General features: G+C 29.8%; 1 protein-coding gene across 6 annotated transcripts in view; it reads left to right on the top strand.

Annotated features, from left to right (window-relative positions):
* LOC106085140 (uncharacterized) overlaps positions 1-14,875 on the top strand; it is a 194,788-nt gene extending 179,913 nt beyond the window's left edge. For 5 of the 6 annotated variants that reach the window (XM_059368331.1, XM_059368330.1, XM_013249203.2 and 2 more), the window contains 5 exons: positions 3,215-3,543; positions 3,681-3,784; positions 3,942-4,883; positions 4,970-5,089; positions 9,107-14,875. In XM_059368331.1, the coding sequence (XP_059224314.1) occupies positions 3,215-3,543; positions 3,681-3,784; positions 3,942-4,883; positions 4,970-5,089; positions 9,107-9,193 (1,582 nt within the window). In that variant the 3' untranslated portion in view covers positions 9,194-14,875. The remainder of the gene's footprint in view (positions 1-3,214; positions 3,544-3,680; positions 3,785-3,941; positions 4,884-4,969; positions 5,090-9,106) is intronic. The other variant, XM_059368329.1, reaches the window with a different exon arrangement.
* The last annotated feature ends 571 nt before the right edge of the window (positions 14,876-15,446 follow it).

The raw sequence follows: 15,446 nt of genomic DNA, 5'->3' as shown, positions 1-15,446 counted from the left end.
ACTGGTAAACTGATGCTACTTTGGATTAAGTCCTCTTCCTCTCGATGAACGAAGATTACACTTTACAAGACACTGATACTACCCGTGCTGTTATATGGTTCTGAAGCATGGGTACTTGTGAAAGCAGATGAGGCAGTGCTTGGAGTATTTCAGAGAAAGATTCTTCGTAAAATATATGGACCAGTTTGCGTTAACGGAAAATATAGGGGACGTAAGAACCACGAGCTGTATGAGCTGTATGACGACGATAGCATAGTTACACGCATCAAAATACAACGGCTGCGTTGGCTAGGTCATGTTGTCAGAATGGATGAAGAAGCTCCAGCAAAGAAGTCTTTTGAAGACAAACACGGTGGTACACGCAAACCGGGAAGACCAAAAGCCCGATGGAAAGATCAAGTTGTGGGAGACACCTCGAAACTTGGTGTCAGAAATTTTAGAATGAGCGCAGAAGATCGGCAAAATTTGGAGTCAAACGAAAAGTATTTGGAAGCAGAATGCGAAACTTATATAAATATTTGAGGTCTATTCCCATGCAATGATATAAAAATGACGGTACTTTGCCCGAACCGCCTGGTATTATTTTGTTCGCGTCATTGCAAAGATTTTTAGTATCATTTGGTATCAATTCAATACCAGACAAAGGAGGCTATTAAGAATTGAATGCGTCACATTTATATTCTTGTCATCGCGTCAGAAGTGTTTTTGAGTTTTGTACTTAAAATGTTGCCGCCATTATTGAATATTTGTTAAAGAAATAAATAAAAACCAGTTCAAATAAACGAAAGCGGTAAAAATCGAAATTGTACAAATTCTAAGAACATTCTTCATCGATTACACGAAAGCTCATTGTGTGGAAAACGATGCTGTGTTGGTATATTCGTATGATAACCACTTCTGGGAATCCATGGATATGAAACCAATTGCTGAATACAAAGAATTGATGTTGGTCACGTTGTAACATGACTTTTTTTAATTATTAACAAAAATAATCGAAATAAAATTAGATTCAAATTATTTTCAAAGTTTTTTTTTTGGCTCATTAGGGGGTGAAATAATCAATAACAGTTTGGTACTAAAATCAATAACGGTTTGATGCTTATCCAATAACAGATTGGAATTAAAACTAATACGAACTGGTATTATTTCGTTAATAAGGCTAGTACCAAACGGTATCAATCATTTTATGTTTCATCCTTACCACCGGTATTGTTTTTGTACCATACGGTGTTGCTTTGCTATCAATTCCATATGGTACTGAATAAGCACATTTGGTATCAACTTTTCTCTGGGTGTATGATAAAATTAAAGGTAAAAATAAAATAATATAAAAAAAGAAGTTTTCAAAATAATAATAATAATTAAAGAAAGCGAAATAAAGTAACAAAAAAATTAAAAAATAATATTGAAAAAAAAGAATATAAAAATAGTTTAAAATTATGAAAAACAAAATAAAAAAAAAAATAAGAAACAATAAAAGCTAGAAAGATAAAATAAGCTGAACAAAAAAAATAAAATAAAAACGAAAAACAAAATAAGGAAAATTAAAAAATCAAATATTTTAGAATGACTAACATCAAATAATATTTCAAAATAAAAAAAATTAAACGACTTAAACAAATAAAATGGGAATAACTTAAAAAACGGTAAAATAAAATTAATATTAGATATAAAACTAAAATAAAGATAGGATACTTAACTATCCCACCGAAATTTCTTAAACCTCAACTAAAAACAAACTTCTCTCTGGCTATCTATCACATTCCTTTAAGTATCCATAAAACAGATTAATCGTTGAAAATTGCCTCATTCCAAATATCGTATCTATCCATTCAACTGCCAAGTATGATTTTTATGGCCAGTCATATCCGTTAACACCTCATACAGGCCAATTAATGCTTTTATTTGCGTCACTATGGGAAGCTCATTAGAATATCCAAAGGGGATTTTTGCCAATAACAAATTTTGCGAAATAAATTCCCAATAACACTTTTAATTGTTGTAACGGCAAGTTAGCAAATAAAAAACTTTATTTTAAGGCCAAAGCAAGGAAAATATGGAAAATACTCGTATTTGAATATTTTGCCTACAATTTATCAAAAATTATCATGTCAGCTAGCAAGCCAAGCAATAATTACAGAACAACTGTATATTATTTTAGATCTCAGGCAGTTGTTGTCACGATACAACAAAATGACGATTGAGATGATGATGATGATGACGATGACGATGATATTGCGGCACAATTAAACAAAAATCCATTATAAAGCAATCAATGGCAATTAAAAACAAAGTAATGAAGAGAGAAACAACAAAAAAAAACCATTCAGGCTGTCATAACACACTGATATCATAAAAACTGGATAATGTCGAAAAAAGAAAAAGATTAAAAATAAAAATAAAATAAATAAAATAAAAAAATAAATAAATAAATAAACATAAAAAATAAAATAAAAAAAAAGAAAGGCTTAAGAAGTCAAGATCCCAGATCGGTTTATATGGCAGCTTTATCAGGTAATGGATCGATTTGAACCATATTTGGCACAGTTGTTGGAAGTAAAAACAAACAAGTTAATGCAAAATTTCAGCCAAATCGAATGAGAATTGCGCTCTCCAGATGCTAAAGAAGCTATCAGAGCATGGGCCGATTTGGGCCATTTACAATCCCAACCGACCTACATTAATAAGATATATTTGTGCAAAATTTCAATCGCCTAGCTTTACTCCTTCGAAAGTTATCGTGCTTTTGACAGACAGACGGACGAACATGGCTAGATCGATTTTAAATGCCGTGACGATCAAGAATATATATACTTTATGGGGTCTTAGACGCATATTTCGAGGTGTTACAAACAGAATGACGAAATTAGTATACCCCCACCCTATGGTTGAAGGTTTAATAATAAAAAAAACGTTTAAAAACAACCAAAGTCTAGACAATCAGTAAGGCGGCATCTCAAGGAGATGAGCGGTCATTACAGTTTTGGTATATAGTCCATACCAATAGTCCTTTACAGCTTCCACGTAGGAATGAATGTTGAAGTGTGACCTCCTCTGCTTACGACGAGGCTATTGTGGTTAGAAACTATGCACCAATTGAAAAAAATCTTAAAATTTTAATTTAATACAAATCTTTAAATTTAAATTTTTTCAAATGTTTTTTTTTCCGAATTTTTTTAATTTATTTAAAAATTATTTTTTTTGTCTCTTTCAGATCTCTCAAACATAGCACCACATCGTTGGCCCCCCTGCAATCGGTACCATCCTCGACCAGCCTGCGCAGCATAAGTCCTTCGCGTCGTAGTGCGAGTAGCAACAGCAGCAGCACGGCCAAGCATGAGCAATCACCGGCGGCTAATACAGCCGCCGGTGCTGCTGTTGCTGCTGCCACTACCTCTGCCGCAATCGCCTCTGGTTCAAGTTCGGGCCAAAATATCACACCACCGGAAAAAGAAAAGAAACGCAAAGAGGTTTCATCGTCTCGGGTAAAAAAGTTCCAAAGGCATTTCTCTCAGGTGTCGCAAGATGAGAAGTTAATTAACTGTAAGTTTGGTTCAAACAAAGAAAAAAAGTGTTCCCAAAAAGCTTGGTTCTTCCCCCCTTTTCATACCACCAAGAAAGCTTTTATTGCCTTTGCAATTTTTCTTATGGTGATTTGTGTTGTTTTTTTGTAATTTTAGATTTTTCCTGTGCTTTAGTCAGTGATATATTACTGCAAGGACATCTGTATATAACAGATCAACATTTTGCATTTTATTCCAATGTTTTTGGTTATGTTACTAAGGTGAGCTTTTTCTTATTTTCCACATATTCACAAAGAAATTGAAATGTTTGGCTTCATTTTAATGTTGATAGCTTTGTTTTGCTTTAAAATTAAAAACAAAAATTTTTATCAATTTTAAACATTTTCGTTTTTCCCCATTTGGTTGTTTTTTTCCTAGGTTGTTATACCCACATCGTCGGTTACGAAAATTTCCAAAGAAAAAACCGCAAAAATCATACCAAATGCTGTGGGTGTGGCCACCGCCGACGAACGCCATGTCTTTGGCAGTTTCATTAGTCGCGAGGCTGCCTTTCGTCTGATGTGCAGTGTCTGCCCTCCCCTGGATGCCCTTGAAACGTTGGTCAAAGATCCGGCGAGCATTGAAATCTCCGAAGAATACTCAGTTGAGGATGATAGCAGCTGTTCCATAAGCGGCAACGAAAGTCCCGCTCAGGCCACAGACAATGCCAATTCAACGCATGATAATAGTCAGACGATATTAAGACGTTCCGTAGCTAATTCAAGTTTAAGTATTGCCGATAGCTCAGCAGCCCATAAACAGAGGCACTCCGACATTCCGTTAAATGCCAAAACAGCAAACAATAATGCAGCTTTCTCAAGAGCTTCAGCTCCACCGGTGCCAGGGTTAGCATCTGCAGCAGCAACAGCCCATTATGCCAATGGCGGTAGTGGGGCCGTTAGTGGTCATGCAACAGTCGCCGGCGGCGGTGGCATTGGCCATGTCATTGTGTCCTCCATAAATGGGCCGGCAACAGCCATAGGCTGTCCCAGCCTTGAGGGCGCCACCAATCTCACATTCATTGCGGGCAATGCTTCCACCACCACCTCGGCCACTTCAACACCAACACCGTCGACCTCATCGTCGCCCACCACCGTTATGGCATTGCCACATACAAAAGCTTATCAAATCTTAAATAAATTTAGAACACTAAGCAACAAACTGTTGGTCAATCTGAAATTTCCCACTGAAATCCATGTGGTATACTTGGGCGCCATGCTCACCGTATTGCTGGCTGTATTCACCATATTCCTATTGTATCGGATATTAGATATAGAAGCGAAGACGAATGTTTATCGATCTCCTATAGAATTTAAATGGGTAAGTTGGAAGGGCAAAAGGGGAATAGAACAAAATCTTTTTGTTAATCGTTTTGCTTAATGAACCTTTTTCGTGACTTGTTATAGCAATCCGCCAATGATGATGATATCTTTGCCGAAGCATTACGTTTCCAAAAACAATTGCAAGTGAAAAGCACTGAAGAAGCTCAGAATATACTTAAAACGAATTTAGAACAAATCGCTAAGGTGAGTTATTGATAATAAAAAGTAATTTTAAGGAAAATTAAGGGAAAAAATATTAATTATATATTTTGTAGGCAATTTTGGGTGTTTTTTATTAATTAAAAACAAATGTTTGTTTAAGGTTTTTTTTGTTTTTATTTATTTATGTAATAAACTCTATAGTTAATGTAAGCTTAATAGCATAGAAAAATGTAACATTAGCTACAAGGTCAATGTTTTTTTTATTTTTTTCACTTTTATTATTCTTTTAATTTTTTTATATTTAATTTTTTTTTTTGTTAATGATTCTTAGTATTTTTCTATTCATGATTATCTATCCCTCTTCTCAATTTGTTTATCAATATTTTTTTTTATTTTTTTTTTTGTATTTAAGTTTAAAAACATAAGCAAAAAGAAGTCTTAAAATAAATAAAAAAAAATATAAATTAAAAAAAAAGTAAAAAAATAAAAAAAAAAATAAAAAAAAAATAAGTTTTATATAAAATAACGAAAAAAATAAATACTTAAGAAAAAGTAAAAAAGATATGTACAAAAATAAAGAAAACAAAAAGTTAATAATAAAAATATATAAACTTAACAAAAAATGTATATATTTTTTTCTTCTTATGGTCCGAATCAGTTCTCAGTTATGGTCCGAAATTTTTAAATTGCTTTATTTTTTTTTTTTATTTTGTATCATTTTTATTTTTGTATTGAATTATATTTCTTTGTTTTTTTTTTATTCTTGATTATCTTGTCTTTTTTAATATTTTGTTTTTTGGTTTATGATCATTGATTTTAGATAATTTTGGTGTTTTTTATTACGTAAAACCATAAATTATTATAATTTTGTTTAAATCTTTTTTCATGTTTTAACCTAACCTATGTATTCCTTTTTTAATTATTGTTGTTTATTAATTTTTTTATATTTTGAAAATTTTTATTTTTTTTTTTGTTTTTTTGCTGTTTATTTTTTGTTTATGATTCTTAGTATTTTTCTATTCTTGATTATCTTGTTAGACTTTTTTTAATAATACAATATATTTTTTGTTCTATATATTTTTTTTTATTTTATTGCTGTTTATTATTTTTAGAATTTTTCTGCTTCCATGAAATAAAACAACTTTTCCGCTCTCATTTTGTTTAAGCTTACCTCTTAAAAATAGATTTCTTTATCAAATGTGTCAGATAATCATCATGTCACTTTCCTAATTCCTGCAATTTATTATCTTTTGATAATATATTTTATTATATTTTTTATTGTATTCGTTTTGTTCAGTTACTTTTCTTTATCTTGACAACAAGAGCTTAAGATAGTAGGTTTAAAATATTTTCTTTATCAACTTTCTCAGGAAAGTATTGAGAATCTCACAAATCAATGTAAATAGGCTTTATTGTCTTAGGTCGTCATCAATTGCCAATGGATACTTCAATTAGATGAAAGAAAATTATAAAGCATGCACACAATAAGAAACTAAATGTATTCTAATAGAAAACGCAACAGTGTTTGATGGAAAATAAAGTTTGTATGGCATCAATTGGTAGGTTTATTTAGTAAATAGTTTACCATTACAATATAAAGAATCAATTCTTATATTCAATCGAAATTTTAAATATAAACATCGGCAAAGAATTGATGCAGAAAATCCACAGATGTCCTTTCAAGATTTTTTAGAATATCTTATGTGTGCAAAGATTTTCTTAACAATTTTCTATAACTTATACAAATGAATTGATCTAGAAAAACTAAGCATAATATTTATAGTATTTATCTTCACATCGTTCTTCAGAATTACTGAGAGTTGTTAATGTGGGGATGTTTATCTTACTATTACATAGACATTTTTACTATTACATAAGCAAATGAATTGATCTATAATAACAAAGTTTAAGCGAATAAGTGTCAACTCATCATCTTTAAAGATATGTATTGTAACATTTGTTTATGTGAGCGAACCGCCTATAGTTTTTTTCTGATGTTCTCGCCAGAATTCGAATCCAGGCATTCAGCTTCATAGGCGGACATGCTAACCTCTGCTCTACGGTGGCCTCCTGGGAGAGTATAGTAACAGACTCAGCATTCTTTATCTCATACTCTCACAAATGTCATATTCTTTATCCGAATCCAAAGCAACTGACTAGCAACCTTGTAAAACACTGTCAAGTAGGTCTTGGAGTCCGGATTTTTATGCAAAATCGCGTATCCCAAATTATTTGGGATATGCGGTGGTATTTTGCAAACATACATGCAGAATCGAAGTTCTGAAGACATTATCACCGATATTCACAAAATTTAATGCAGATTTGAAATAGGTTTATTTGAGAAATTTCCTTTAGAGAACTATCAAATAAACTTATTTTAAGGCTTCATTAAGTTTTGTGAATACGGCCGTATATGTTTACAAAACTAAATTTTGAAAATAGTGGATATCAAAATTTCAACTTCACATAAAACCGAAAAACTCAACTCCCCAACACCCCCACTCCAACTGTCATCACTTACTAAGAAAGTACGTAAACAGACTCTGCATAACTGAAAGAATGCTTTTTACAGAATCAGCATAATTTATCTATTACACAACTTTTATCTCTCTCTCACAATCACTAGTCTAATTTTTCATCTCTCTCCTATCTGCTTAAACCATAACACAGCATTACATGCACGCACACACACCAATAAGCTAGAAGTAAAAACAAGTTTGTGGTGTTTCTTCTTCTTATTAATTCATTGGGATTTCTTTCCATAATTTAGCAACTTTTCCTTTTTTAAAATTATTTTTTATTTTTATTCTGAGCACCTTTGGAAAAGATTTTCTCTAATAAATAAATTTTATAAAATTCCATTAAGTCTTTATAAAAACCTTAGCCGTTTAATATGCTTATTCTTCTTCATATATATGAAAGCCAGAAACAATTCACAATAGAACATTTCATGATACTATAAACAGCTGAGGCCGAATTACTGCGTGAACGAGTAAAATCGATCGTAATCTCTCTATTGTGAATTATGTATCTCTTTATTGAACGGGAATTTTTGAAATTTAAAAACGCAAATGTTTAAATCGATTATTATTTATAAAAACTTGGACATAAAAATTTATATGCCATTGGTATAACACTCATTGAATACGAGATGAAATTTAAATCGATACGCAAGCTCACTCTATCACGTATGCGGTAATTCAGCCCCAGGATAATGTGTATTACTCATATTGCTTTTAAAATGAATGTCGCTTAAACAGAGACAATATGGAATTTATATGAAAGGTCTGCGGGGAGTAATATATTAATCTGATAACATTATTATAATAAAGTGTCTGAAAGCCCCCTATCCCAAAAATCCCCCACAACGAGCATGTAGACCCTTAAGCTGAGTATTCTGTTCAGCTTTTCAGACGGAATGCTGTCAAACTCAATTCAAAAAATACGTCGGCGAAACGCTGGAGGAAAATAGGTGAAAAAGTAGTACTCTGTTTATAGTTAGGAAAATGGCAAAAAGAAATTTTAGTTTGAAACCATTATCGGCATCATTTTTGTTTAATTGGTTTCAATGGCTTAAGGTATTTAGATGTTTGAAAACAAATCTTTGCGGGAAGAAGTAAAATCATATTTTAATTTACTCAAGTCTTAAAAAAATTTTTATCGTAAAATTACACACAAAGTTTTATCGTATATCATTTAACAAAACGTAATTTATATTCATTAGACATAATTGAAGAAAATCCTAATAGTCCAAATGATCTATGATATATGGCGGGCCCATGATAAATTGGTGGGTGGTGTGAACAAGCATAGTTAAAGAACAAAATTATCAATGTCATGTCTGCGAATTTTCAATGAATCATAATTGAAAAATTTGATAAAATAAAATAACAAGAAATTAGAAATACTAGAACAAAAGATTAGATACCGAATACGCATGGGGCCATCAAAGGCTTTCCCAGACCTTGGGAACATGACTAATTTTTGTTATAATTTATTTTTGTTCTTAATGCAAAAATGACTAACTTTTCTCTTCTTCTTTTTTCTCTATCTTTGCAGGTTCGCCGCAGTTTAGAAACCTTATCGATGTTAATCCATGACCGTAGCTCATCGTTTGATTCCACAAATCCCGATGATAGTGACTGAATTTATATTTTGTAATTAGATTTATTGTTTTTCTTTTTTTTTCTTCTAATTTTTTGTTTCTTTTCTATTTTTAATTTTTTTTTATTAGAAAACAAGAAAAACTTGGCGAAGTTTTTCCTAGTTAATTATTATAAGCTTAGCAATGAAGGCGTTAGAAGTATGTATGTACCATATGCTTAGGATCTTGTAATTAGATATTTATTACTATTATTATTATCACCTTTTTATATTATTGAAATATTCCATAACTTAGTTTTTGGGTGAATTTTTTCATAAACTTCCATAAGTGTGTTAAAACTTCTAACTAACTCCCTCATCCCATTCTTGTAAATCTAAAAATCAAATGAATTGATTTTGCTGAAAAGGGAAACAAGGGGATTGCAAAAAAGGTTTTGCTTTAGTTCTTGTTCTAAAAATTTATGAATTTTTTTTTTAAGAATATTTTTGGAAATTTTTTATTTAAAAATTTCCACAAAGTTTTCGGAAAAAAACCAAACCATATAAAACAATTTGTTTTGTGTTATTTATTATAACTTTGAAAACTGTAATACTATCATAACTTTGAAAACTGTAATAATCGAATGTTAAGGTTAAAAGTTTAACTTTATACCTCTTTAAAAAAAAAAAGTAAAAATTCTAAGCCAAAGGAAACTAATTTAAATTTGGAAATTTATTGAAATATTTTTTGTAAAACAAATATTATGAAAAAATAAAATGAATAAGCTTTAATGACTCTGAAAAGAGCTAATTTCTCTCTAAACAAATGAGATTTCTTATATCCAAGTTGATTGAAATTTAAAAAATTTAATTTCACTTGTTCTATTAATTTTTGAAACTTTTAAGGGAAATAACTTAACATAAAAAATATGATTTCAACGAATTTAGTTACTACAAGTATTCTATATTACCACCAAAGAGTTAAAATGTTTAGGGTGAAATGTGTTAAAGGAAATAATAGAATGATCTCATAAAAGAAATTCCACTATCAAAAAATTTCTAATAATTATTAACCCATCTAAAGTGTAGAAAATTAAATGAGAACAAAGTTTTAGTTTAAATTATTTTTTTTTTGCCGATAATGATTCTTAAAACCTTTGTGAAACACTATGCAAACATAACAAAATATGCTAAATACTTACAATGTATACAGTAATCAATGCTGAAAATGTTTATAATTTTTAATAGCAATTATGGGGTAAATCTGCTTTAGCATAGGCAAATGAATTGATGTGGCGTTTAATTTTTGGAAACCAATATCTAGCTGACAACAGCCTTTCTATAAATGTTACACATGTTTATGTGTGCAGCAGTTTTTTTGAACACTTTTTGTTAACGTGGGCAAATGAATTGATTTGGAAAAACTGTTTTAGACAAAATTTTTTGCTACAGATCCTCTTTCTAAATTATTCCATATTAATTATATGTGCAAGCATGTTGTAAGCTATTTCTCTCTAATTTCAACATATAAATTGATCTATGAACACAGCGCTAAGAATGAATTAAGTGAATTAAGTCACCTAATACAAGCAAAAGAATTGATCTAAAAAAGCCAACAAATAGGAAATATACCACAAAATACAGCCACTCAAGATATACTACACTACTTCATGAATGCAGGAATTTTCAGAAAGAACCAACTATTAAGTGAGTAAATGAATTGATGTTGAAAAGTTTATAAAGACAGGATATTGTATTGTAGATGCCCCTTCCAGAATTATTAAAGTAGTCTATGTGTGCAAACGTTTTCTCAATATAGCTTAGCTTAACATTAGCCAATGAGTTGATGTAGGAATACAAAGCTTACGAGAATTTTCAAAAAGAATCAACTATAAAATTAGTAAATGAATTGATGTGGAAAAATTTATAAAAACAGAATATTATGTTGCAGATGCTCCTTCCTAATTTATTAAAGTAGTCCATGTGTGCAAACATTTTTCCAATACAGCTTAAAATAACAATACCTAATGAATTGAAGTAGTAATAAAAAGCTTACGAGAACATCTTGTAAAACACTATCTTTCTAAAATGATTAATTTGTGCTTTAATTTTCTGAAACGACTTTCTATAACAAGAATTAACGAATTGATGTAGCATATCTTACTAAATACCTTCTTTCTAGATTTTTTAAATTTCTTGATTTTGTGTGCAACCGATTTTTTGTAAAAACGGTTGAATATAATACAGGTAAACGAATTGAACTTGAAAAACTGAATTGAGCAAATGATATTGTTTTAGATAATCTTTCTTAAAGTTTTGAGATGGTTTACGTGTGCAAAGATTTTTGAAATGAACTTGCTGTAATACAAGTAAATTAATTAATCTACAAAAATTAAATTGAACAAAAGATATTGTTTTAAATACTTTTTCAATATATGTTAAGCTCCATGATATGTGATTACATTTTTGAATAAAGCCTCCCTAACACTGGCAAATGAATTTATCTAAGTAAACAAAGCTTAAGAGAAAATCTGACTTTCTATAAATAATTAGCAATTTCGACCTCACTTTTTTTTGCATATTTTGGATATCAATTATGCGATTATGAGCTTGTTTTTTGAAGAATCAAGACTGCAGTTGCGCTTAACCTCATTTTTCACCATAAACTTTAACGCTGCATACTCAACTCAAAAAATTCGTTCACATCAAAAATTGAAAATTTGGATAGGCTTTGCTAAAAAAATTCAAAAAAATAAAATTTAAAATTTTTAGGAATCTTGTTTATTTTAGGATTTGTTTTCGAATTTTGAACCGGGGAAAGCTTCAACATTTTCTAAACTCGAAAAAATTAAGAAGTTATAGCGTTTTCATTCTTAAAACTGACCTTGAAAGTTTTAGGCCTAAAATAATTCGATTTTTACAATTTTTTTCATAGAAAACTTGGAAATTTTGCTTCAACCAGCACCAATACAGAAAGAGTTTTACTTCTCGCATGCAATTATGCTTTCAAAATTTCGGAGTTCACAAATCTAAGGAAGTAACAGCAATTTCGACCTCACATTGATATGTTTTTTGCATTTTTTGATATCATTTATACGATTTTGAGCTTGTTTTTTGAGAAATCAACACCGGAATTGCGCTAATGCTCCTTTTTCGTCATCAACCACAATGCTGCTTATTCATCTCAAAAAAATATTTCGCATCAAAAATTTTAAATTTTTGGAAAGGCTAACCCCTTGCTAAAAAAATTAAAAAAAAATTAAAATCTTACATTTTAAGGGGTTTTGTTATTTTACGACTCATCCTCCAATCTTAAACTGCGGAATGCTTTAAAATTTTCTAAATTCGAAAAAAATTAATGTGTTACAGCGTTTACGAACTTAAAAATTACATATGTACATACCTTGTATTCTCACTTTGTAAAAAAATCAGCTTGAAATAAACACAAATACTGATGAATTGATTCTTCAGCGAAATAATTTTCACCATTAATTGTCATTTCCATATGGCACACGACCCCCTCTCTCTCACAAAAACAAACCATTACTTACCTCCAGCAATGCAATACAATAATGAAAGTCTAAACACTTCACTTAGCTCACTGTAATATATCAAAAACTTTGCACCCACCATGCATGAGAGCTTTAAACCTACTTTCATTCTAACTCATCCAAATGGGGCATGCTTAATCTGCTGATTTTCTGTTTAATGAAATTGTAACTCTTTAAAGTATTCTCGAGTTTACATATGGCCTCTACTAGGGTTTACTTATCTCTCCTACTCTTACGCTCTCTTCATCTTTGGCTTTATCTCAGTGCTGTGTTGTCAGTCTGAGACATAACGGATTTCTCTCTTGGCAATGTGCCCACATCATATGATTTGTTGTTGCGACTACAATGATTTGGTTATAGGTTCACTAACACAAACTCAGGTCGTGTTTTCATGCACAGCGTCTGTGACAAAGTTTGTTTATAAATTATTACTTTGTTAATAATTTTGAAGGAATTTTGTTATAATTTTTCTCATAAATATAGTGCACATCTCCATAAATATATCTTTCGATTATTATAACCTTTGTTGCAGTTGAATGTCCAGGAGGCCAGCAAAGTATACAGCAAAGTTTCGCTTAGCAGTTTAACATATGACATCATTTTCAGTTATCTATTGTGAATGGTATATAAAATTGTTAGTTATTTTTTATTGGAATTTCCTAATTCAATTTTAATTTCAAATTCTTTAAAAACTTTGAAATTTCTAAATTTTGGGCTTTGTTTAGAATGTGTAGGCATGTCCTTTGAATATTTTGTTGTTCTTAAGAGTTTTATGTGTTTTGTCTAAACCTTAATCTTTAAAAAGGTTCTTTTAGCTAGTTTTTGATATAAAAATTAATAAAAGTGTGCCAAACTTATTTTGAAAACTTAGAAATTTGTGGATAATAATAAAAACGTTTGCTACCAATAGGGAAAATTATCAAAAGCAATTTTATGCATTAAAAAAAATCCCAAAAAAAAGTATTCCTTTATTCTTTTAAAATAAATTATTTAAAAAAACACAAAACATAAATGTCTTAAAATTTAGAGCATACCAAAGAACGAAAGTAAAAACCTTTAGGCAAAGTTTAACCAAATAAAATATAAGAAAAACAAAATAGATAATTTTTGACAAGTATAGCTGGGACTTGGTGCAATATTAGAAAGAGAAATATGAAAAAATAAAAAAAAAAAATAAATAAAAAAACTTGCTGTTTTGATAAAACCCATGGAAAAAGAGGCTAAAATTTGAGACATACCACATATTAGATAAAATATAAATATACAAAAAAGAAAAAATTACGAGCATTTTCGAAATTTTTACTAAAACCCGTAGAAAAACGGAAATATAACTCTTCTATAGACCAGAAATCTTACACAGTTTATATATAGAATTTCAAAACACAAAAGCCATAGGAAGGCAGACAGCTTTTACAAAACATAAACAATTATAAAGACGTCCTAGGCCTTTTCCACACACGCTCCTAAGCCCCTCATCAGCATAAACGTTTTAACAAGACATTGGAAAATATGGAAAAACATAAGAAATACTATATGTATATACATATATAAACAAAAAACAACATATTATATACAATTATATATAGATATACATATTTAGAACAAAATATATATAAAGTCCATATATAAGCTAATTCTTTTATATGAAAAGTCACTTTAATTATGTATATTTTTTGTGGTACATTCAAGTTTTGAGCTTTTTTGCAGCAGCAATATATGTTTACATATATATTTTTTTTAAATTTCTAAACATTTTTCCTTGAGAAAAAGTTTTACACAAAGAGAGTTAAAAAAAAATTTCAAATATTTGCCTGCATGTTTTTCACACAAATACACACATATTCTTTGTTTTTGTTTTTTTTTTTTAATTGAAACGTAAATACAACCCTGTGATATATATTTCATTTTATTGTTTTATTGTAATTATTGATCTTTAAGTTTCTAAGCTAAAATTGCGAAGTACTGCAAGGCTAAGCAACTACCAACAGCAATTGCAATAACAAATGAAATAAAACAACAACAAAAAATGATTTTTTTGTATAAACCTATAATTATAGTATAATTTATACATATTAAATAATGCATATATATAGTGGATGTTTATAAAAGCAAAACTCTTAAATATAGTAAGCAGCTTAGTGCATATTACGTTATTTTCCTTCGTGAAAACCAATAAAAAACAATTTATGGAAAATTTTTTGATTTTTTTTTTATTAAATTAAAGGGAAATGTTTTTTATAAGGTAATACAATAAACACATAAGATATCAAAATAGATTTCTAATATAAAAAATAAAAATAGAAACAATAACAGAATTAAAAAAATTCTGTAGATAAAGTTTTTACAAAAAATTGACTCTAAAGATTCTATATTTTTATGGAAAATGTTTTTGTTTTTTTATAAAAAGGTCATTAAATTTCTGAAGATTAAATTTTAATTAAATTTAAAAGCAATTTAAAGGTTAGAATTTTAATGAATTTTTTCTAAATACAAAAATTAAATTTCATAAAAATTTTTGTATTGCAGCTAACGCTTGATGTTACCTTGTTAAGTGAATCCTGACATAGAGTGGAGAGACCCCATGAACATCATTACTAGAAGGAAATGATACATTGGCAAAGTGGACGGACGTGTAAAAGGAAGCTCCCATTAATGAGCCAGAAAACGCCTTAGCAAGCCAAGATTTCGCAAGGATTTGGAGCCTAAACACAACTGCAGCAGACCACGTATCTCATCCATATTAATTTGCCGCTTTCCAAGGTTCC

Source organism: Stomoxys calcitrans, chromosome 4, assembly GCF_963082655.1.
Source record: "Stomoxys calcitrans chromosome 4, idStoCalc2.1, whole genome shotgun sequence".
Lineage (NCBI taxonomy): Eukaryota > Metazoa > Arthropoda > Insecta > Diptera > Muscidae > Stomoxys > Stomoxys calcitrans.
Note: the sequence above shows the minus strand (reverse complement) of the source record. Positions and strands in the feature narration are given on the sequence as shown.